This window comes from Parus major, chromosome 2, assembly GCF_001522545.3.
Source record: "Parus major isolate Abel chromosome 2, Parus_major1.1, whole genome shotgun sequence".
Taxonomy (NCBI): domain Eukaryota; kingdom Metazoa; phylum Chordata; class Aves; order Passeriformes; family Paridae; genus Parus; species Parus major.
Genome location: NC_031769.1, coordinates 117,736,023 through 117,761,646, shown reverse-complemented (window position 1 = coordinate 117,761,646; position 25,624 = coordinate 117,736,023). Strand labels below are relative to the sequence as shown.

The 25,624-nt window shown below is 35.4% G+C and overlaps 1 protein-coding gene across 2 annotated transcripts in view; it reads right to left on the bottom strand.

Annotated features, from left to right (window-relative positions):
* The window catches only part of C2H8orf34 (chromosome 2 C8orf34 homolog), a 148,077-nt gene that overhangs the window by 11,761 nt on the left and 110,692 nt on the right, over positions 1-25,624 (bottom strand). For both annotated transcript variants that reach the window (XM_015618613.3, XM_033512288.1), the window contains 4 exons: positions 23,804-23,889; positions 18,812-18,885; positions 9,024-9,144; positions 3,283-3,761 (listed from right to left, as the gene is read on the bottom strand). In XM_015618613.3, the coding sequence (XP_015474099.1) occupies positions 3,283-3,761; positions 9,024-9,144; positions 18,812-18,885; positions 23,804-23,889 (760 nt within the window). The remainder of the gene's footprint in view (positions 1-3,282; positions 3,762-9,023; positions 9,145-18,811; positions 18,886-23,803; positions 23,890-25,624) is intronic.

Here is a 25,624-nt window from a genome sequence, read left to right as displayed (position 1 = left end):
CTTAGTAATATTATGTGTGCCAGGAGGCAGAAACTTGTCCACAAAATCTCAGATCATTATACGTCTTGAACATTAAAAAACCCCAAAACATTCTTAACAGCTGATATGTTAAGTACTTGCCAAATTATTTAAGATTTGTGCTACAACAAGATTAAACCAACCATGCTGCAGCATGAACTTTACTAAAGCTTAAGAACTTTGAATTGTATTTATTAGTATATTTTTCTATTTAGACTTGTTATGTTACTCTGAAACACATTACAATTTAGGAAGCATACATAAGGCATTGAGAGATATGTTAAAATTCCCAACAAATAAACAATGTAATAAATAAATAAATAAAGCTCCTTAGGGTAAAACATGCTCCTGGCACCCAGTAGTGACATTATTTTCAACTGACTTATTCTCATCAAATATATCAACATTGTACTGATTAATTCCATCAACATCACCTAAGAGTAAGGAAGTAGAGTTATTTGCAAAATCTTATCATAGTACCTTCTATAGGATTGGCAATATAACCACAGTGTATTTACATCTAGTAGAAATTCCTGGTTGAGACCATAAGGCTAAGAAGAATAAAGGCAAGTTCCCTTCTTTTATTTTACTGGTTTTATACAGGAAGATGATACATAACCTACAATGAAAGTTGCAAAATAAATTACAGTATCAGCCTTGAGTTTTGTATGTTTTTGATCTGTTATAGTACAAAGACAGACAGGACTCTTGTTCTCCTACCCCAAACCACCTCTGCCTTTTTAAAATATATCTCCATGGTCAGAGACAAGCTGTGGCACAAGAAAATGAGATCATATGGCCACAAACAGGAGGAAATGTCTAACATGGCAAAAAATGCCACAGGACAGACTTATTTCCTGGGTATGTTCTGTCTAAATCCACTTCTCTATGTGACAGGAACTTAAGTGGGCAAAAGACAGCTTGAAAGGGCTCCCAGAGCTTCTAGTGTAACACTCCAAAAATGAGGCTGGGAGTGGCAGATTGGCATCTCCATCAGCAACTTTCTGACATCCATGTGCCTTCACAACCTGGCAGAGGAAGGTCTTCAGGATGAATGTGTCATACCAGCAGCTTTCCCTTTGGAAGCAGAGCTAGTCCCAAGCTGAATTTTCATTATGTCAAAGGTCACTTGTGCATGTCAGAAAGGATAAATAGGGTCTGAGCAGGGTCACTAGCAGCCAAGGTACTATTGTACCCAGTGAGCAAAGAGAAAGAAAAGAATTTGTCACTTCTAGAAGGGATTTTAACAGAGGATAAGATTCTGCATAGAAATGCTGAGGTTTAACATCAGCTTTACAGTGGATTGCTGGCTGAATCTGGACATGCTATTCTAACTAGAAAATAGCATAATAATATTGCTCACTTCCTAAAATTCTTGAGACAAATATATACATATATTAAAAGTATAATAGGACACTTAATGCGAGATCTATCAACAAACAGAAGTAACAAGACATAGCAAATTAAATGGGACTCCTGCTTATGTAACTACAGAAAGGTTGTGGAAGAAAGCCTTTTTAATTGTCTGTCTTTTTACAGGAAAGATTGAAAGTGATGGGCAGAATGGAGATCTCTCACTCATTACATACACATACTTTCAGGAGTATATACAATAATTTTACTTGGAATCACATGACTGTATCATTTAAGAACAAGACTGCCTAAAAGAGAGAAAAAGAGGGCTAAAGAATTTAGTTGGAGACAATAAAACCGTTCATTTCTTCTGAATATTTTTTAGTTAAAAATTAATTTCAATTCTCATTTTCTGATATGTCAGAAAATTCTAACACAGAAACACATCCCATACTTCAAAAGAGGACACAAAGTGATTATTTTTTGTCAAAAAAAAAAAAAAGAAGTTTAAATTACTTTTTTTTCCATGAAAAACATGATTTGAAAATATATCAGCTGGCAGTGAAGACTTTCAGAAGAACAGTAGTCACCTTCAGTCCTCATGTCTTTAATCTGGATATTCAATTGTAAGTGAAGAAATAGCTCGAGTGATGGGATTAATGCATTGCCTTTCAAACACCAAAATAATAAGTATTTATTTCACCACCAAATTTAAGTAAGATTTCTTCCCCAAATTCAAGAGTAATAGGTGCCTCATTTCCTTTCCTTCACAACAAATAATTGACATCATAAAATTAATTGCAGGAATATACTAAGTATTTAATCTCTAATTTTCCTACAAGTAACCCTAAGCAACACTATCACAAACAACATTTTAATTTTTCTTTAGAAGTCATGAGACTGATAATACATTGTGGCAAGTGTCACACCCAACAGATTATTAAAACAGCTGATACTCCTCATAAACAATCTAAAGTATGATATTATTTTCAGTCTTGGAAAAAAAGGTCTCTAGGCTTTGACAAATGGATTACGAAGAGATTGGTAATAATGGTGGGAACCAACATATTCCACCACTAAAAAATTAGCAACCTAGACATATAGTTCCTTCTCAAGTCAGTATAGAAGGACTGGCATATCCTGAGAAAAGACTCACCTTTGTAAGGCATGTATAGAGATAGCAGGGGTTTTCTTTCACAGGTGCTTTTATTTCCACTGCCCACACACTGAAATTATCTTTAAGGCAGCTAAGGTTAGCAGAGGAGAGTGCTACTCAGAATTTACAAGGTACTTTAACTTTTTCTTCTGTTTTGTTTTAAACAAAGATTAGTCCTGTAAAATACTTGACAGGAAATGTTTATGCTGTAAATCAGCCTAGTTACCATGCATTTAGTATTAGTCATTCAACAATGTTGGACATTTTGTCTTGCAATTCAGTTTGGTGCTTTGGAAAAACCTGTCCTTTCAGTGATGCCTAACTAATTATTCCAATTGCCCAAAGTATGAAATAAAAAGCAGATCAAGAAAATATCATGCACTTCCAATGTGGCAGGAAAAATATTATGAAGCATAAAGATTAGGTAAAGTTTTGTTTAATATTCCAGAGGTATGCACCTGTTAGAAACTGTAATGCTAATAAAATTCTATGCATCGCACAGGCAAAGCCCTACAGAGCTCATGGTAAATTTGAGGGACACATGTTTCAGTATGATTTCTGTAATAATACTGGCATTTTCTAATGAGTACCTCTCAAAGCTGAGCAGTATTTCCTTGCTAATTTTCTCAACATTATATTTCAAGTTCTTTATGCACAGTAGGTTACATTAAGTATACTGATGTTACTTGAACATAAAATGCAATCAAGTCTTTGCATTATTAAACATAGCAAAAACATTAAATTGAAAATCTTACTTCTGATAAACTGTTTCTCTGAGTAGTGACAGTTCCAACAACATCTCCACTCACTTGCACAGAAAGCCCTGAAGCAGCACTGAGGGTCCTCCCCATTTGGCTCTTAGATGACAAAGATCTGCTTCTTTGCATGCTAATAATGCCTTCCCTATTTCCTTGGTTGCTAGGGGTAAGAGGCCGTGACAACAAGCTATTTGGGGTCATAGGTCTGCTCCCTGGAGCTGATGGCCTGTTGGTTTGTGCACTGCTGTTTGTGACACTGGGGACTTGTGTTCTGCTGTTAGCGGGCAGCGGTGGTGATTTGTTTCCTTGGAGCTGAATGTTCTTCCCTGTCGGAGTTGGCACCTGAGGCCTTGGGGTTTGGCCTTGTGCAGCTTGAAGATTGCTTTGATGGTCAGATGTAACTACACTGGGATGCTGGACACCAGGGCTTCTTGAGAGCCTTGCTTCTTCCCACAGTGCGAGGTCCTTCTCAATGTCTGCGCACACACACATGAACAAATGGAAAAGAAAGAAACTCATTGTTTATTTCTCTCTAATTTAAAACTCTTAATGATTTTCTCCAATGTAAGTGAAAACCTGAAGCTGTGCAGAGAAAATCTATTCATGCTTAATATAAAAGGCATCAGAATTAACAGTGCAAATGTTTGGCAAGCATTTCCTTAAAGTTTATTTACATTTGATTCACTGCGAACACAACTACCCTGCAGAAATGAAATATTATCTCTTCATTGAATGTCAACACAACCTATAAAAATTCCTCGTTTCCTCAAAGTTATGTCTCTGTGGCTTTTGCACAGTTAATGCAAAATCAAGATTAGTACCAAACCAAGATGGAGCAATGATGTAAACTTGTTATCCCTCAGCTGCACTGAAGGGCAATCCAAAAGGCTCAAGGCAAAACTTTTGCTTCTGGCCCTGCTGTCTACTGCCCAACCAAAACTCTGAAGGAAGTAACTACTGAACTCTGGCATATCTGGATTTGTGATAGTTCAAGTAGGAAAGGTGACAGCCATCAGGTGGTCTAATTCCTACCTCACATACAGTCATAAGAAATAAGATCTGTTTTTAAAACACAAGAGATTAAGGACAGTAAATTAAAAGTGTCTTCTGAAATAATTTAAATCATATTAATGCTTCTAATGGATTAAATCAGTATATAGCCATCAAAGTCAGACGGGGATAGCTGGAATTTAGGTTGGCACTGATAACATATTGGAAGTCCTTGCAAATGCAAATGTAGAGCTAAAGAAACAATTTAATCAAGTTTATTTTATCTTACACTACTGTTACAAACTTTCACTGGCATGTACTCTACTGCACTTGATTTTCATAGAGACAGCTGATTATCTTTAAAACAGCAATATCATTTCCCATAAACATGCACAAGTCACAGTCCCAGAAACTGTAAATTAACGAGGCTCTTGCTATCTTGCTAATATACTTGCTACCTAATTGCTAATTTAAACACCTATTAAGTCAACTTGTCTACAATAAGCATTTAGTAATTTTATTTTGATAACAATTATTTCAGGTTCTAAAAGTCCTAGAAGAAAAAGATTCTAAACTGCATATTGGAAAATGAGATTTTCTTTCACTTGTGTTTACCAGTAGGTATAAAAGGAATGTTGTAACTTAAATAATTAAAGATGTGTTGGCTTTAACATCAACATATTTTATAAGATCTTGAAAACAGGAAAAAAAGCCATGCCAATTTCATGTTACTAGTCTAATACAATATATTGTACACAATTGAAATACTATCATTAGAAAAGCTAGTAAAACTGAAATAGTTGTGAAAGCCTCAGATAAAAGTGTCTCACAACTTTTTAAAGATTAAATATTTTTCTGTTAGCAAATTTTAAAACATGTCAATATTTCTAGCACACAATTAAGAAAATTTCTAATTGACCCCTTAAAATTAATTATGTCCATTTTGAAATTATGACATCTTGAATTACTCTTCCACTATGCTTTTACTTTGGAATTTCATAGAATCAGAAAATGGTTTGGGCTGGAAGAAACCTTAAAAGTCACCTGGTTCCAAACCCCCCTGGTTTATGGGCAGGAATAACTTCCACTAAATCATGTTGCTCAGAGCCCCATCCCACCTGGCCTTGAGCACTGTTAGGGACAGGACATGCACAGCTACTCTGGGCAACCTGCTCCAGTGCCTCACCCCCCACACAGTCAAGAATTTCTTCACAACATCTAATCTAAATCTTTCCTCTTTCAGTTTAAAGCCTTTATTCCTTGTCCTATCACTGCATACCCATGTAAAAATGCCTCTCCAGCTCTCTTGCAAGCCCCTTTAGGTACTGGAAGGCCACAATTAGCTCTCCCTGTAGCCTTCACTTCTCCAGGCCAAACAACCCCAAGTGTCTCAGGCTGTGGGAGATGCTCCAACCCTCTGAGCATCTTCCTAGCTTCCTCTGGACCTGTCCAAACAGGTCCACATCCTTCTTACGCTGGGGGCCCCAGAGCTGAATGCAGCACGCAGGTGTGGTCTCGTGAGTGTGGAGTAGTGAATCACAGAATCTTCTGAACTGGAAGGGAGCCACAAGGATCATCAAGTCAAACTCTTCAGTTTGGCCTGCATGGGGATCAAACCCAAGACCCTGGCATTATTAGTACCAGGTTCTGACCAACTGAGCTGACCTTAGAGGGGGAAGAAGCAGCTCCCTTAACCTGCTGCATGCTCCTCTTTCGGTGCAGAATGTGTAAGATCCCTGGCAAAAAATCAGGTGCCAGTAAATGGTACTGTGGGCTACTTAATTTAAACCAAATGAATAATATGGTCTTGTAAAAAACCAACTTAGTCTATTTCTTTTCAAAATTACAAATGCCCAACTTGCCTGTAGTGAATTCAGTATGCTAAGAAATAGCGTGAATATTGAATGATTTAATAAGTGTTAAATAAACATTATATGCTGGCTCATGTTTACTTAATTTCATAGCTAGCAGATAAACCAATTATTATAATCATTACTCTACATATAATTAACATGTTTCCATAGAATAATTATTTAGTTTTATTTACACATCTTCTGTTTGATTTTGCTTTAATATAAGCTTTTCATCCAGAAATAAAAAGAAATCACATATTCCCAGCTTTGTAGTATTATCTGATCCATATTAAATAATACAATTGAATTATGATTTAGGATTTTTAAAAATCCTTGTTGATGTAATTTAAATGAAAATAAAATACAACAGAGCAACACAAAGGCATTTTGCTTTCAAATTAAAAAATATCCAGAATAAGGATATGATTCATATGCACTTAAAAACTGTTTATTTTTTAACAGTTCTTCTTGTGATAAAATATTTTCCAGAAGTATACGAAGACCACAAAATCAGTGCAACAAACCAAATTGGCAAGATACTGGAATCAATTACCAAAAAAAAAAAAATAATAAAAATTCTCCATTTGCATGTGATATAAAGCAGCCATAGTAACATAAGAGCTTGGATTTTAGACAAAAAAAATAAATATGAGCCATATGTAGAGAAGGAAAAGAAAACTGCTCCAGTATCTGATTTTTTAAAACTGCTACTTTAAAATATCAAGGTACTGAGGCAGTTGCTGGCAATTGGTAGTAGCTCCTATTTTAGGCACAGGCACCAAATTATGCCTTATGTTAGGAGTGATTTTTATCCAGCACATAGTCCATATGGGAAGGCCAGGCCCCTTAAGAAGGTGTATCAGAGACAGGAAGCCATATTTCATCATTACACAGGTAATCCAAGTCATAGCTCAGGCATCTAAATTACTGCCTAGATAGGCAGCCATTTTGTAGAATTAATAGGTTCCACTGTGCTTGCTAAAATAACTGAAACAAGAGACTTGCTGATATCACAGACACTTGAACTTTTGCAAATGTATAAGACAAATGAGGCTGAGCAAAACCACAGCATTATTATCTGAGGTACTCTGAACTGATTATTCACAGAAATTACATTATTCTTGTCTTTAAGGGGAGTAATTGTCTCAAGCACCACTGGTGTTATAATAGCACATGAATTATTAGGAATACAATAGTCCAATGTCTAATAATTGGGCTGTTTTCATGTGAAGCTCTCAGAAAAAAATTACTGAATGTTAGAATGGCTGAACCTCATGTTACAGATTTACTGAAATAACAGGCCCAAAGTCAAATGACAGGAGCAGCACTGATGTGAGAGAGAAAATCTTGTGGGTAACACAACTGCAGAAGGAATCTCAGAGATTAAGTGAATGTAGCTAGTTAGTTTACAGTCAATTGAGTATTTAAAATTCCATATTCTATTGAATACTGTAGTTATTACTGTCAGCTTTGCCAAAGGACTGCATTTTTTATAGCATAATGCATGAAAGAACATCTTGTATGACAATGGAAGTGAGAAGGACATAAATCAAAGTAGGGAGATCTTCACCAGACACCTCCTGAGTGACAACATAAGGGAAAACAAGTGGTACCTCAGTACCACTATCAGGGCCCTTGGGGTACACAGGTCCCTGCTATGCTACAGAAACCACATACTGGTTTACTGCTCTCCTGATTCCCACTAGATGTTCCTGGGAGTTTCAGTTTAGAGAGAGGGCTCATGGATTTTTCAGTCTAATTTGGCAGTGGATGCAGCTCTAATAGCTGTAAGCTTTATGAACCTATCAAAAAAAATAAAATAAAATTACAGCATCTATATTGTCAGACACAAAACCCAACTAAAAAGACTTCATTTGCATGTATCATCATTTTAGCTCTTGCTCCACTATGAGCAAAACCTATTCCTAAAAAGCTTCCCTTGCTGTGCTCATAGCTTTGTCATCTGCCTTGACCTCAGCTGCAACACCCCCTTTCTAAAGAGGATAGAGCACTTCACACCATTGTTATTGACAAGATAAATCTCCATAGTATTTTAAAAAAAATCACATGAAAAGTGTTCTCTGCCTCACTCTCAGAGTAACTTAGAATGATCAGATAAATTTCATTTCTACTTTCATTTTACATATACAGTCTTTACATTCCAGTGAAGCATTACTTTTCATAGAATTAGCCCATGAAGCTTTCACCACATGACAAATAGCATGCATAACATAGGACTACCACACTATAGGTCTATGTCAGACCTTTTAATGAAAGCTGAAGATAGAAAACATTGATTCCTAAGAAGAATAAATTGCAAGCTAAATTTTAGAATATTCCTCATTAATTTTTATAAAGCTCTGAAACATCTTTTTACCAAAACTCCATGCCTTTTTTTTTTTTGTTTAACTTTTCACAAATGGTTACCCCATCAAAGATGTTGCAGATGTTCCAAATTAACCGGTTTCACTCAACCAGAATTCTCATGAACAAGGTTTTTCCTGCAAAGAAATCTATTCTCCAGTTAAAGATCCACTGCACCCTGCTTTTAAAGACTATTTAACGGTAAATAAAACATCAGTACCTCCTTATTGCATAAGTCTGGGTAAAATATGAAAACAAAACAAAAGGAACATTATTATGCTTTAAGACCACAGCATATTTAACGTGGTTTAATTACTGTTTAAATAGTGTACTTACTGTGATTAAAGTGAAGTTCATTACATCAACAAATAAAACACTAATTGTGTTTTCTTCAATGAAAAAAAGAATAAAGTTTTCATCTATTTTAATTGGCATGTGAGTTAGATAACTTTTTCCTTCGTCTGAAATATTGGCAGAGCAAACTGGGTGAATACTTCTAGGCATTTTATGGTTCCTTGATCCCATACATACCAGCTAGGTGTTTTTCCATGGTCTGAAGTTCTTTTGCTGCTAAGGAGTCCTTTAGGAGTTTCTGCCTTGGGGAACCTCCAGGTCTGACAGTCACGGCATCCAAGGTCCAAACTGTCTGAGACTTACACAGATAAAAAGAAAATGGATTACTTTTAATTCAGTTTCATATTTATATATAAATAATATAAACAATATAAATAAGCAATAAAAAGTGGTGTCCCCATCTAGGATCAGGAATCTGGTGCTTATTATGTAGAATATATAAAAATTTATGCAAAATACTGCAAAATATCATTTTTTAACATACATAAAATAAATACTAGGAATTAGTTAAAAGAAGCAGTTCTAACTAGCAGTAACTCAAATATACACCCTCACATAAGTTCTTGCTCTATGCTGAGACATCATAACAGGACAAATTCCTCAATGATTTACATTCTCTGCAGTTCCAATTACTTAGTAAGCATTACACTTACTTTAAATTACCATAACATTTGGCTCAGCATCGCTGCAAAGCTGCACTTCTGGGAATATCATAGAATTTTCTAATCAAAATTTCCAGTACTGTTTTGTCACTGCAAGAAGTATTCCTTTCAGAAATGGCAACTAAATCATCAGGGCAACATAACAGTTTGAAAGGGTTTTCAGTGAGTCTCACTCTCTTCTTTATTGAACACCATGGTACTCATAATTATTTCCTTTTTCTGGAACCCGCTCAATATAGTTACAGGAAATTTTTGTAAAATATACTATGAGGTAAACTTGATAGATGTTTTTGTGAAACGCACAGTAAAACATCTGACCAGTTGTGTGAGACTTGCTTATAAATAAACCAAATTAAAACAACAAAGAAAAAGACAAATAATTCTTGACAGCCTATCTGAAATACATTTTACATTATTAACTCATCAAAACAATTCATCTGTAGTCTAGGAAGTTTTGTTGGTTTCCTAAAGAAACAAGGCTTATGCAATGGCCATTGTCATTCACTCTTAACTAATTTTAAAAACTTTCTTTAAATACCAGGCAAATTGAGAGAGGCCAGTGTTTCAAAGACATTAAGCTGAAGCAATTTCAGGGAGAAGAATGATTGATCAGAGGAGGGAGAGCCAAACTGGTGGCCCCATTCACAGAGGGCACACGGGACTCCACAGTCCGTCAGGCTGGAGCTGCATCGCAGCTGACATCGGGCTGCTGCGGATCATTGGTTGATGGCCCTTCCCTGGCCAGACTCTCATCCCACATAGAAAGGTGCAACACAGCTCAAAGGATGAACACAAAAATATAGATCTGATATCATCTCTATTCACAAAAAAAAAAAAATTGCTTTAAACAAAATTGCCCCTTTTAGAAAAGTAGGCAAAATTCTGCAGAAGTAAAATGTTATATGGGATCTATTTTACATCAGTCCTAATCTCTTCCAAATAAACACTGCTTTGAATGCAAGTGATCATTGTGAACCATGCATCTTTAAAATATGATAACACAGATTTATATTTTTAGAGCAACAGCTATACTGTAATGCTGTTTGTGCCTATGCAAAAAAGCCCAGTCATGTTTATCAGCATATAAAATAGTTTGAAGCTGCAGATAACTCTGTCCTTATTAATACATAAAGTTTTTAGAACAGTAACATTTTTTTTATTTGCCAAATGTTTTTATGCTGATTCTTCCCTGATTAAAATTACCTGTATTTAATTCCATACAAATACAGAAGAATAGCTGACTAAAACAGTACATTACTCAGAAGTGAACTCACCTTCAAGTATTTTTATTTCAGACATATCACTAGATCTGATTCGCCTGTTCCCCCAAGAGGTTTTGAGCATTTTTCACTTGAGTACTCACTGTGAATTCTCTGTCCAAATAACTGGGATTGTTGAGCTCACTACAGAATATTAATTTCTATTAAATTATATTCCTAAATTCTTATTTCAAATGGATATTAATTATTCAATATCTATCTCTAAATTAAAGAATATATTATTCTGTGATCAGTACCTCTGAAATAAATGAAACTAAATAAGAGAAGGGAGAAAAGGTATATAAGAGAATTCAAATTTTTCGTTTTTCAACCTATTTTTAGATATTCTCTGTCCCCAGATTTTTATGGTGGAAAAAGGATATTTTTATTTGCATTTTATAGGGTATATTTTTTAATATCTGGAAAAAAGCATAAGGAAAAAAACCTCAGGGTTATAAGGATTAATCCTTTTTTGAATATACAATTTCATTCATAAATACAACTGTGATGAAATATGGAATAAATATTAGTCAGTGGACTGTGGCAATACTTGACAACCATATGAATATTAGAATATCCTTACATTGAACTATTCAAGTTTATTATAGCAAATTATTATCAGCTTTCAGTATCTTCCTGACCTCCTTAAAACATATTTCCAAAGGTTAGCCTGATGAGAAGATTTCACTTTCCATGTTCTGGAAATGCTTCTGGAAATGAAATGGAGTTATTTTTCTTTTCTAGAAACCTCTGCTGATTTTTTTGTACATTTTGCCTTTACTGTACTTCTTCCCTTTATGCACAGTGGCCATGTAAGGCTCATAAAAAACAAAGGTGACTGAATAAAGGAAGCTCTCTGTGGTTACATATTCAAACTCCCTTTCAGATACATAGTTCCAACACCCTGTGAAACAGATAACTTTGGATGAATTTTTCCCCAATTTTATAATTCTTCCTGTGCATTTTCTATTTTATGTAATATCATATGCTTATGACATTTTATCAGGCAATTGCTTCACAAAAGATCAGAACAGTATTGCTATAGTATCTATGGAAGATATTTAATATTAGCAATTTCATTTCATAACGAATTATGTGCTTTTAATAATAGTATCTTCCAATTAAATGCTTATTTGATAGAGAATCAAAATGACTGGGGGAAAAAAGGACATAAGAATTCATTAAAACTGTACTGTAACCATTTTTTGTTCTTTCTCTGAAGCTAAATATTCCATGACTATAATCAACAACATTTTTGGAGACAGGCCTAGGTAATTTTTTAATATATTTCTAAATAATACTGAGCATTAAAAAATGTTAAATTTTTTAACATTTTGGGACTATGAGTTCACCTGGGTGCATAACACATAAACACAGACAGAGGTCCTCAGTGTCTCCTGCAAACAATTTGTGCAAAAATCTCATTCCTAAAATATAAACACAAGCTGAAAGTAGGGAATGTTATCAAGAAGGCTTTGGAAGCACGTCAATTCAAATGCAAGGAGAAATGAATTTGTACAGCTCTAGCAGAATTCCCTGATGTCTCTTCTCTCCACTGGATACATAGCAGCAGTTCAGATATGTCACTTAAGAAAGAGATTCAGGCTTGAAAACCATTTATTTAAACATTCTTACTGCACTTCACCAAAACTCACCCTTTGTCTTCCAGCCAGGAACTGCAGAGATGAAACACTAATGTCAATTATCTTAGACTTTAATGATAATCACAGCAGACTTAATGTAGTTGAAAAATACAGCATGTATGTATGAAGTATGTGCATAAAATCCTCCCAATTATTTCAGCATCTTCCAAAGTACCATTGCCCTTGCTCATTCATTGCACTTTATAAATATTAGCACAAAATTTATAAATGGCATATTTGCATTAACAAGATTAATGAGATCTAAGTAAGAGGATGTTACTGAAAGACATTCTTGTCTTTCTAAATTGTAGAAACAACTCTGTGTCCTGTTCATCATCTTCAAATTTTGAGGGTGAGGCAGTGAGCTCTAACAAACATATTTGGCATACATTTGTCAACCTCAAAGGTCAGCTGTGTGTCCATTTCTTAAGTGACTTTTTTTATATATCATCGTAATTTCTTCACATCTAATACATTAATTATTGCTTTTTTTTCTTCTTTATATCTCTTAGCAAAATTACTGCTAAAATAAAAAATTACACACAATAAGGGAAGAGATAATCCCTCTCATCACTGATGCCCCAAACTTCTGGAAAATACCATAACTTACTGGGATTGCCACAATGGAACGGAAATAAAATTAAGGAGGTCATGAATAAGAGTAAGAAAGTTTTTTCAAGGTCACTGTCTGTGCTTCAATCTGCAGCACAATGCTACACAGCATGAATCAGTAGAGTTTTGTCCCTAAAAAAAACACAAGTGCAGATGTGAATATCTTGATCTCACCATCGAACTGAATTGACCTGGGCTATGTAATACCCAGTGACACCTGGTGAGTTCTACAAAGGTACAGTTTTTCAGAACATCTAAAATCAAGAGTTAGGGCACCAACTTATTTACAACATCACCTGGAAATCAAGTATTTGTTCAAAAATTAATTACTCTTCCTTACTGACCATAAAAAGTCTTCATAAACTATTCAGCATGTATTTCTAGGCCATTTTGGCCCCTCCCAGAGTAAAATCCAGGTATTCCGGTGCATGCCCAAACTGAATTACAACAATGAAATGAGAGAAAGGTAAAACCAAATTAGTTAGCTCCTGGCAAGCTGTAAGTATATGAAAAGTGGTTTTATTGTACTTTTGATTCTACATGTTTTTACTAATCAAGTGGAAATTTTATTGGTAGCTTAAGGAGATAAAAGTGTAAGGAATGCACCTGGGCTTAGCTTTCTATGATATAGCTTTTTTTTGCTGAATAACTTAAATATCTTAAATAGACATGTTTGACAGAGATACCTCTAAATAAAACAAAAAACAAAAAACCAAAAAACCACAAAATAAAACCAAACCAAACAAAACCTCTTTATTGAACTCTGTTTACAAGTGTCCCTTCCACTCTGGTCAAGCAGGTGGCGAGTACAGATGTTCTGCATGCAGTTGATTTTTTTTTTTTGGTGCAGTATTTTGTTCAAGGATTCTTCACTCAACATGTACTTTCTGGAAAGAGGTCACTTAATATTTAATCTTTCAGCTTCCATAATCTGTTCAAGGACATAAGGTGAGGAAACCATCTGATACTGTAAAAATACAAGGCTTCTCAGAGCTCTGTTACAATATCGGCTGCCACCTCTAATCCCCCCTTCCACATTAGAGCCTGTTCTACTTGAAATGCCGTGTAATTGAAATTACAAGCTTTTGGCTTCCCCTGGTAGGCAGCCAGCAGCACATTTTACACTAAACCTTACACTGAAAAAATGGTAGTCTGAGTTAACTCACACATAGTTTTTCTGTTTACAGGAAAGAGGGAAGCAGGAAATATGTGGACACCTGGGAACCACATTTGTTTCAGTTTTTGAAATGCAACCTGAATAATTTTTTTCTAAACTTCAGTTCTGTATTATTTACTGTATTTGGACTAATCTTTCTGAATTTTTCATGCTCAAGAACACAAAATTTTAGACAGGTAAAAACAAGGAATTAATTGATTTCCTTTTGTCATAAATATTTTTCTAAAGTTAAGTATATTTTTTTCAATTATGGTTTAGAGGACTAAATATTTGCAAATAAGAATATTTTCACCCAAGTTGATTTTTTTTTTAGCTATATATACAAAATCTATGTCTAGTTTGTAGATTTTGTTTGACATAAGGGAGGTCTCAACCAAGTAGGTTCAGGGTATGCAATTCAAACTACTTTCGTAACTACTCCCAGGAAATATCACTTATTTCCCAAGAACCTTGATATTATGTTTTTCTAACCATCTTGTATTGTTAACTTACCTAACAGTGGTAAAACTTATACATTTGTGTAGGGTGTTTTTTACTACCTGTGGAAGAGCTGAAGTAATCTAATATTAACTGTTATTATTTTTATAGAATATTTACACTTTGAAGTTAAAATTTGAAATTTCACCTTTAAGTGCCTGAATATTGCAAAGGTGAGCTGCTGTCATTTCTGATGTGGCAGGGTGATCTTAAAATAACTATTTGAATGACTAACCTGCTAAATACTAAACAGTGAGCCCAACCCAGTAAATTTACAGATTCAGTTAAATGCAGAAGTTTGGATGATTTCTGTTGATTATACTCAAACAAGTAATTAAGTTACTTCATACTATTATGCTAGGGGGAAAATGGGAAAAACTACGAAAATTTGTAACAAATAGAACTGAAACCATGTAATATTGCATTATTGTATTCAATATATATTGACAGCAAGCATAAAAGCTTAGTCCTTCCTTGTGTATGAAGCTTCAAGTAATTTTACAAACTGAATTAAAGAATTTATACATTTATCACAGAAAATCCATGTCTGTATTTCTTCTATGAAAGCAAATGAAATGTTCCAAAGCAGTAGGGAATACAGGAATAAATTTATTTAAAACAAAACACTTCTATAAATCACTTTATTACAGTATTTTTCCCACAGTAATAAAGAACAAAAACCCAAGGCACATTCATGCAGAAACACTTTTTGCAGTTGGACAACTTTTTTCTTCCAGTTTCTGCTGCACTCGGATTGATTTGCCTTACATGGATAATTTACAAAGAAAAAAAATACCTTTTTTTATGTGCATGTATAGGGCAAGATTCACATAAAATATCCCAAAAATTAAGCATAAGTCCTGTTAGATCCAGGTGGTGAAAGAAACAAGTCAGAGAGAAGGCAAAGGCTACTCAATATGATCTTCTCAGTGCATGTGCCCTGTTTCTACCTGTTAGTCACTGAAAAGTTAGCAGCTTCCTCTGACACCCTGATTTTCCATTTCTGCTAGAATTCCAGAACACTTAAATTTTTCCTAGTACCACTTCTCTATTTTCTTAGTCTTATTTTACTTTATGTTTCTGGAAATGTTCTAAACATTTGGGTAGAAAACTGTGTTCACCAGTGAAAAAATCTCAATAAAAAGATTTTGCATTTTGCCTGGCACTTTTTGTTACACAAAATATTTGCCAGGCAGTAAACTAGGATCTCTAAGGATGCTTTGAATGCTTCCTTCCACTTTGAATCCTTACAAAACACTTGGGGAAAGTGCTGATTCCTGTAAATACCTCAACCAGCTTTTTGCCAGCTCTACTCACTTATTTGCCCACAATGTTTGGGGTTGTGCAGCAAAGAAAATCTAAGTTCTCAATTTTTCAAACATTAACCCTTTTTATGAAAAATACAGCATAGCAAAAGATTCTATTTTTAAAAATATAAAGAAAAAGGTCTGACTAAAAAAAAAAAGGTTTTTCAGAAATAGAACAGTAAACATATACAAAGCTGCAAGAAAATAATAATATAAGCATAGTGTAAATTACATGAACCATGTAATAGATATAGATGTTACCTATCTCTTTTGAGTACTCGTACCCAGATTGTTTTAGTATCCACATTAAAGATCTTACATGTGGATTCATACATGGGACATGAAAAAACAAACCCAAATGGTTTTTTTCTGAAAATCCTTATGCATAATTTTTGCTATTTTGTCCTACAAATTTTCTCAAAACACTTATGCTCTGAAGGCCGAGGCATCTTTGAGGAAAATTTGTCAAATATACATTAGCAGAGAAAAATTTATATAATCATCCATTTAACTAGCAACAAATACAAATTACCCTATTGGAATGCAGTAGCAATATTAACCATTGTACACCTTGAACCATGTCAGGAATTTTTACTTGTAATATGCTCACTTGAGTGAATACCATGAATCAATTTGTCAAATTTATGAGAAATGTCTGATCAACATCTTATTCTATTTTTTCCTCATCTTGTATCTCATGAAATATCTAAAAATCATTAAAGTCATGAAAATACAATTTGGTATCAATTCTGAAGTAATTTTACAGGAATCTTTCTAACTGTTTTGAAGGACTGTGGAAATACATGATAAATGCAAGATTGCATTTATCTACACAGCCTTCTATGAGGCATCTCAGTTTTATCACTGTATTTTGTATGTCAAGATTGTCAAAGAATAAATCTCACTGAAAAGTATTTGGGGAGCCTGGAACAGATCTCTCCTTCAGAGCCCTGAAAGGCAATGAGAACTGTTGGATCATTTGCTTCTTTTTGAGGAGATACAATTACAGACAACGTGTTGGATAGTTGAATTTCATTTTGAATATCAAGCCTTTATAAAGAGACAAAAGTACACAATCATCTTGCTACACACTATGTAAGCAAGAACATTAAGACACAATACATAAAAAAAACAACCCCACAGCATATGAACTAACAGCAACTGGCTCCTTAGAACGTTAAGCAAAGTACTTTTTCAAGATCTCAGGGATGTGGAAAGATCGGCTTTTGCCCTGAGGAGAGGATGGATAGGCAGAGCAAGAGCCACAACCACTCTTGTCTTCTCTTTGCAGCACTGTAATTACTGCATCAGCCAGTGTGGCTTTCAGGGATTTAGCCCAGGTAATCTTACTGCCTCTGGCAGTTCCATCCTCCAGGCAACCTTAAATAAGCCTGGAACTACCAGAGCATGAAATGAACACAGGTACATGTTGTTTGTTTCCTCCTAAGCCTGCACAGACAGAGCATACGCGTAAAACTGTTCAGCTGAAGGCTGTACCTTTCTGTAACAAGATTTTGTAATAAGCATAATGAACTTCTGTTTTCTTTGTATTTTTTTCTATGTAATTCAATTCATTTGTTTCTCTCGCCCTATGTTACACATCTGCAGAATTACTAAATCAAACTTTGTAGCTATGAGTCCAAATCAAAAATGTGAGTTCAGAAACTGCTGTAAAATTTATTTTACCCCTCTGTTTGCTGGTGGGAAGCAGAAAGGAGGTTTTAAAAAGAAGCTCCAAGTAATGCTAGCTTTACTCTTTTCACCCAATATCAGCAAATGCTCTGTGAGGTTCTTCCACTCCAAGAAGCTCTCAAAGAGCTTTAGGAATTGATCTGGAACTCCATACCTCTCAACTGCTTTGATAAATAATCTGGTTGTAAATACTTTATGTTCAATACTATCCATCTTTATTCACAATGCTTAATCAGCTGACTGAAAGACTGCAAAACCAATCTGCATTGCCATTTTTCTCCTTTCTTTATATTGCCTAACAAATACTGAGCCCTTCTTTCACTTCCTATACCACACTACAGTGTGCTATAAACCAGTATTGCTGAACAGACTGAACAGGAACTAATGTGTTCTCTTATACTTTCTAAAATTTTGCAAAAATTAACACTTTTGTCAATTTATTTGCCTTAGGGAAAAACCAAAGCAATCCCTTCTTTACCCTCTATTCAAACTCCTGGTGCAACACCAGTAGAACCAAAATCGTGATTACATAATTCTTTAAAATTATTTTACTGGCAGTTGCGTTTTCCACAAATTGCATATCTGCAAAGATTTTCTTAAATTTCAAAATAAAACAACTGATGGAGATATTTCCAAGCATAGTATTGCATTCTTTTAAAATTTACATATAAATTAGCCACACATTTTAACTAAACTGTTCTTATTGGTTTTCAAGCAAATAGTAACAGAAATCCAAATTACAGTTGAGATATTACAATTTCATATTTTAGAATGAAATTTAGAGTTTGAATTATTTTGTTCTCTTCAATTTATAAAATTGAATATTACCTGGTAAAATTAATATTTGACTAAATTTAAAAACATATAGCATATATAAAAAAATTACTGTACTTTCAATGGGCAAGCCCAACAATATGTGGTTTTCTAGATTATAATAACGTATTTCAAAATACCACCTTTCCTAGAATGAAAAAATTAAAACAGAGAACTGAAAATTCAGAAGGGTTACGTAAATTTAGTTTTCCTCTCTCTAGCATGATAGTGCTGGAAAACACAACTTTTATCTCTGTGCAAAATCTATTTTTATGAAACTAATTTTAAAAATTACAGTATTGCCCATAAGGAAAGGTACTTACAGATGCTGCCACTTGAGAAGCACTCTGAAACTCATTAATATCTTCTGTGAGTGTTTCAACCCCAGGTACTTGAGCTGTTCCAAAGAGGTACAGGAGAAATGTAAATCACTAATCAAGTAACCATTAGTCACCTTGAAAATTTAATGCCTAAAAATTTACTGCTGGGAAGGTAAATGTGGTTACTGTAAATGTGCTACTTTTCAGTTACATTTCAATGGATTATAATTTATGTCTGATTTTAATTTACAACCTTAATGCAACATGAAACAGTGTCTCTAACATAACTAGAGTGATAAGCAAGCTTCCTGCAGCTGCCAAGGTATTTTCTACGATCTTCATTACCTTCACTATTTAAACTAAATACTGTTAACCCTTTACAAAAGTGAGTAGTGGATCTCCAGCTTTAATAAGATGAATAAAACTAAACTTAATTAATTCAGTTAAAATTCCTGAAGTAAAAAGATTTGGTCAATTTAGACAATATTTCAAAGCCTTGCAAGTATAATTTTTGCCCATAATGCCAGATCTGTAAAATGTCAGAATTTTGTGAGGAGTCTAAAATGTCTCTGTGATGCATGTGTAATGACTTAAACCAGATTTTATGTGCCCATGTCAGAGAAATAAATTTCCAAGTAACATTCTATGCAGCTTCACTCTTTGCCCAACACTCTGCTAAAGCACTCAGATGCTGCATCAGCAGCCTAGTAAAACAAGACGTCCTGATCTTCCCTATGTTTTGCTGTTATTCAGACATTTAGCAGTGAGGTCCTTATGTTTCCAGAACCCAATTTGTTAAACATCTCAGACTATACTTACTGTGAAAGCAGAACTTACTGTGAAACATGGCAACTGTGGTTACCAATTCATTGCAAACACAAATTGGTGTGGAGGGTGAAGAGGTGATGATAATGCAAAGCTGTGGTAAGGAAATTGTTTGGGAATTGGGAGATGATGCCACACTTTTGCCATTGCCTTATCTGGTTCTCAGTCCTAATTCCCACATACTTGCATCCTTAATTTTTTACTCTGGTCATGCAATTCCACCAGAACAACAGTGTATGTTTCATATGCTCATGTTTTTATCGAATGTCCCCAATTCCAAACTTTTCCTCTACATCCTAATGTCTCTTTTGAACTTTTTATTATAATGACACTTAAAAGGAAAAAAAAACCCAACCAAACAAAAATAAACAAACAAATCAGAACCAAAACGCCCAACTATGCAAACTATACTTTTTAGTTTTTTCTTGTTTTTACTAGCTAACTGCAAATAATAAAAACCAGTGACTCCTGTTTGACAGGGAATAAAGTACTGATGTGAACTTTGCTGTAGCAGAATTTATTTAGCAAAGTATTACATATCAATATAATCTGTAGAGCTGTAGATGTCATAGCACAATAAAATAGGAAATACCACATTTACACAGTGGCATAGTACCACAGAACCTATCATTTTTGGTCCAATATTATTCCAGGCAGAGTCACAAAATAAACAATCTTTGCTCACACCTTAGGAATATGTGGGAATTACACAATACACTGCAAAGAACCTCACATAATAAACAGATTTTCTCAGATAATTTGAGGAGTGGTTTAAAAGTCTTAAACTTTTCATTTCTCCTATATTATGAGATTACTCTCTAATAAGTTACTGCATTTTAAACTTCTACAAGAATGCATAGACTGCAAAAGTTTTATTTGCAATAATGTCTTATTTTCCTGCCTTATATCATGGCTTCACTCAAAGGGTAAGGTACATTTCAGCAGAAGAGAATGAAACAAATGAAACAAGGTTGTATGGTACTTATAGGAAACTGGGAGTAAATGAACAATTATCCTTTAGCGATACTATTTCTACATATCTTAAACCCCCCCAAAAAATGCAGAAGTATATTGCTTCTATAATCCCCCCAACCTGAAAAGCAAAGTGGGGGCTGATGGATGTAGATTTTTCTGGATCAGCTCTGTTGTGTGTTTAGAAGCCTCAGCCATTCTCCCCATCTACAGCTACAGAACAAGAGCAAAGCTCAGTGGAGAACTGACCAAAGAGACAAACCAGACAAGCTTGGCATCTTTTGGAAGTTTGGTGTGCAGTCATCTATGCTGCTGCATCTAATCAAAATCAGGAACCTATTAAATTCTTCCCTTAGTTCTTTCCGGTGAAGTGGTCTAATGGAAAAGGGAAACATTTTTGAGAGGTATAGTTTAGGACAGTTAAAAGAAACTGCAGCTTTAAAGTGTCTTGTGTTCTTCAGTCTTGAGATCTGATTCCTACCTCTCATTTTTACTACTTAAATCAAACACAAGTCTGTCCAATTCAGCAGGATTATACTAGAGGGAAATCAGTGTAGTGGTTAATTAGAACCAGATCCAGATTGCCAGTGGAGTAAGAATAGTGTCTGATGCTGCACGTGATCTCTTCACATAAGCTACTGCATTAACTTTAGCAAGTGGAATTGCTTAAAATGAGGCTTATTTATAAGGGCTGTTAGATCAGATGTTCTGCCAATTACTTCTGAGTTTAGTTTATCTGAAATTCACAGGAGAGATGTTCCAGATCTAACAACAGAAACAGATCATTATCTAAAGAAAGCTACTCTCAACTTTGTTGTGCATCAGCACCTTGCTTGCTTATTCTTGAATGAGTGATTTGCAACAGCACTTCCCAATGCACAGTTTTCCCTCATTAAGGTCACTAGTACTGATAAACAACAGCAGAACATAAATTCAAATAAACCTGGTAAGTGAAGCCTGATAGTCACTGTTTCATGATGTAATACAGCTGTAAGAGGACATAACTAAGAATTCAGTGCAACAACGTCTAGGTTACTTAGGGTTTTTTAATAACTTTATGAGTTTTTTTTATCATCTTCTCATATATACTATTTATTGGAAATAAGTATCAAACGCAAAGAGAGCAAATATTATGCTGCTTTTATAGCAAAGATTGATAGAATGGGCAGTTGCCTGAGCTCTCTGTCTGTTTATAGTCTGTACCTACTTGTGCAATCCAGCTGTATTTTTTTTTCAAATCAAAGTGTAACACTAGCCAACACTTTAGGAAAAAAAAGATCCTACCATATGTTTTGAAGCACTGAACATTTCTGAGGGCACCTCTTGACAGAAATTTGGCATTACCTGACTGTTGACCTCAGTCTATTTGCCCAAGAGGCCTTGTTATTTTCTAGCTATAAGACTAACAGATCCATGTATATTCATAGACATGAGATAGATGTTTATAGCAACATGAATGTTATTGCCCCACCGACCTATCTAAATTTTTCTTCCTGTATTTTATTGATTGTGGTGTTTTTAAAGAAAGCATCTTCCATCTTCTCTGCAGCTATATTGACTGCAGAGTACTCAGAAGCACATGAAGTGGCTGAAGGTAGAACACCTATAGTACTTTTGTTCTCTATACCTGGTGACCGTGAAGAATTCAGCTCCAATATTACACAGTATCCAGTACTTTCTGATAGTTTCACCTTCCTGGTGTCTCTGCCACTTAGCAAAACCTAGCTATCTGAAACTGCAATTCCAGAAGATGTCATGACAAAGTGGGCATTATTTTCACTTCAAGACCAAAGGTACACAGGAAGGAAAATGGAAGGATGAGATCTGTCCAAAAATTATTTTGTGAACTGTAGAACTTTTTCCCACATATCTGCCTTACCCATCTATTTGCCTTTGCTGCAATAATCTCATGCATGCATATTCCCTTATCTATCTCAAGCAATCCACCACCACCTCCCTATCTGGGAATCACTCTCACAACAATATAATTTTGCCTTCTTTTCACAGGGCTTGATTGAAGTCACCAATCTGAGCATCTCTTGCTGACAATCTTCATGAAAATTGTAAGGACATCATGTTTTAAGATTCTGAGTGTCCTATTGCCTTGCTCAATTAAGTGATCAATGGCAGGTAAAAGGAAAAGCCAATCTCTTTACTGCATGAAACCACACATTCTCACAAAACCAGCTTGAAAAATTTATCTTTAAAGACATATAAGTTACTAATGGTTGGTTTAAAAATTAGGCAAGAGAAATGAGTGAAAGCTCAGGTTGCTATGATACCTAACAGCACATACAATAGCATTAGATTAGGTAGCTAGATAGTAGGATTAAATTAAAAAAGGAGTAGAATTAAAAAAAATACATTCTGGGGTTTTTTTTGGTGTTAATTGATCACTACAGCTAACTTGTCCATGGCTGCTGAAGACTACACAGCAAATCAAAACATACAATCTGTAGACTTGGCTGGTTCTGCCCAACAGTAAGGGAATGGACTGAAAGATTTATCTTTGTAGATTCTCTGTCAAAACCTCTGTTTCTCTCTCTCTGCATTACAGTGGCAACTAAGATAAAGCTAACCTTCACCAACTTTATCTTTCATAGGAAAGCTGGGAACTCTCTGGAAAGATATCCCTTATGAAGTGCCTTTTTCAACATTTCAGGTGTTACTCGGTTCAAAAACCTGAGAAGAAATTGAAATAAGTCTGAGTGTCCTGACTGCAGATTAACACAACATATGAACATGTTTGTATGAGGACAAAAAGTGTTTTTCAGTGTTATTTCATAAACTCTTTATTTCTACTGTAAATCATTTGACTCATCTGGATGCATCTGTAGTAATAAATTAAATATTTCAAAGACCATTCTTTGGCATAAAAGCAGCAATGAACAGCCCACGTCTATGCTATTAAGCTGCTTTAAATGTCAGTGTGCTAACATAAAATCTGTCTACTAAGAACAAATTCTGGCCCAATGTACCTCTCAAAATATGCCTAGGAATTATTCTGAAGTGCTAATTGGCCATGACAAAAAATATGTTAGTGGCTCTTTGAACAGATTTGAAGTGTAAATGATTGAGTTCAAATCAGGAACACTCTCTTGGAAGTGTTTCATCTTTTACAGACATAACCCCTACTCTCAAATTCAAGATGTTGATGTTTGGGGTTTTTTATGAGCAGCAAATATTTATATAACTTACCATCAGAGTCTGACACTGCTGGCTCAGATGTCTGAGATACCATGGAGACATCTTCTGGCCTTTCTGCCAAATTATCCCCTTGCAATCTAAATTGTGGAAAAATGCAATGAAAACATTTGCAACATTATTCAATGGAGAAGACACAGAAGAACATTATCCCTGGCTACATACCCTGCTCACAACATTGCCCTAATTAAAAGAGCAGCTTTCCTGAAAAGCCCACACTCGTAAAGCCCAACCATAACCTGGACTGTCTAGTAAACAAAACTAGCCTCTAAGGAACAGCCAACTGAATCCTAGCTTTTGTATTTTTGTAAGTCTTATTTTACAAAAGTGGGGGTTTGGTGTGCACGTGAAACTGCAAGCCTCCTTCCCTACCTTCCAAAATATTTTAGTTGATTAGGACTGTACTGGATGTCCATGCCAATGTGTTGGCAGTGTGGTGGCCTCGGTGAGGAGAGGCTGGGGCTGCCCTGAGTCAGTCACAGGGGGTTCCACCTGGATCCAAAAACAAGGGCATGTTTTTTTGGCTCTTCAGCCAAAATGGGGGCACCTTGGAGGAAACATAGTTAAGGAAGAGGCAGCCACAACACCACACAGGCAGAAGAGCAGGGAACAGGAGGACTGGGAAACAGCAGAGTACACACCAAGGTCAAAGGAGATGGTGCTCCACACTCTGGGCAGATACTCCCCTACAGCCCATGGTGAAATTCCAGAGGCAATATCCCATGCACCTCCTGGAGGATCAACACCAGGGCAGGTGAGTATGTCTGGGATGGACTGTATCTAATGGAGATCCCACACTGGAGCAGGTGAAAAGTGTGGTGAGGAAGGAAGGGCAGAGAGGACCTGTAATGGACTGACCACAAACCCCCATTCCCTGTCTCCCCTGCACTGCTCAGTAGGTGGGGAGAGGAGTCTGAAGTGAAGGAGTGAAGTTTGGCCCAGGAAAGGGAGGAGGAAAAGTGTGGTTTTAATGTCTTTCTTTTAGTTTCTCATCACCTAAACCTATTTTAATTTGAAATACATTAAACTAATATTCCCCAAGTCAAGTCTGCTTTGCCCATTACAGTAACTGACAAGCAATTTCCCTGTCTTCATCTTAACCCACGAGCTTTACTTCCTATTTTCTTCTGTCATCCTACTGGCTGGGTAGGGAACTGGCCCTTAGCCAAACTTAACCCACCACAGGGAAATATATGCAAGAATATTTCCTCCTCCTTTGTTACTTGTTAAAAGGAAAATACAGTAATTATGGCAGACTTTGTCTTCAGGCTTTCCCGCTGCACCAGCTGACTGCAATGCCTTGACAGCAATTTATACAACTAATGCTTGTATCTGTTTTTTCAAATGCATATCCCAGGAGTCCCACCATCCTTCTCCAGGCTCTTATGAATCCTGAGCACAAATTCTGCTCTGAAGAAGTGCATTGTAGCTCTAAATGCAATATAACTGCCATTTACATAAAGGTTATCTTACCTTGGATTTATTCAGACATGAAAAGAATAAGAAAAATGCAATTCAATTTTGCAAAGCCCAGGAATCATAAAAATGCATTGAAGTAAAACCTTGGGGAAAGAAATAACTTATCTCTTTGAGGAAAAAAAAAGTTCTTTTCACTCTGTATTCCTACTCTCTGCAGCTGTTTTATACCAAGCTTGAAATTAACCCTTGAAATCAAGTAGAACCCCTTTATCTGCCCTAGCTAAATTTCACATTTTATGATTCTCACATTTATCTAATATATATGGATCTTTAGTCATCTATTTGTTTGTATTCCTCAAAAATATTTCCTCAACAACCCCCTCCCCCAATTACTTT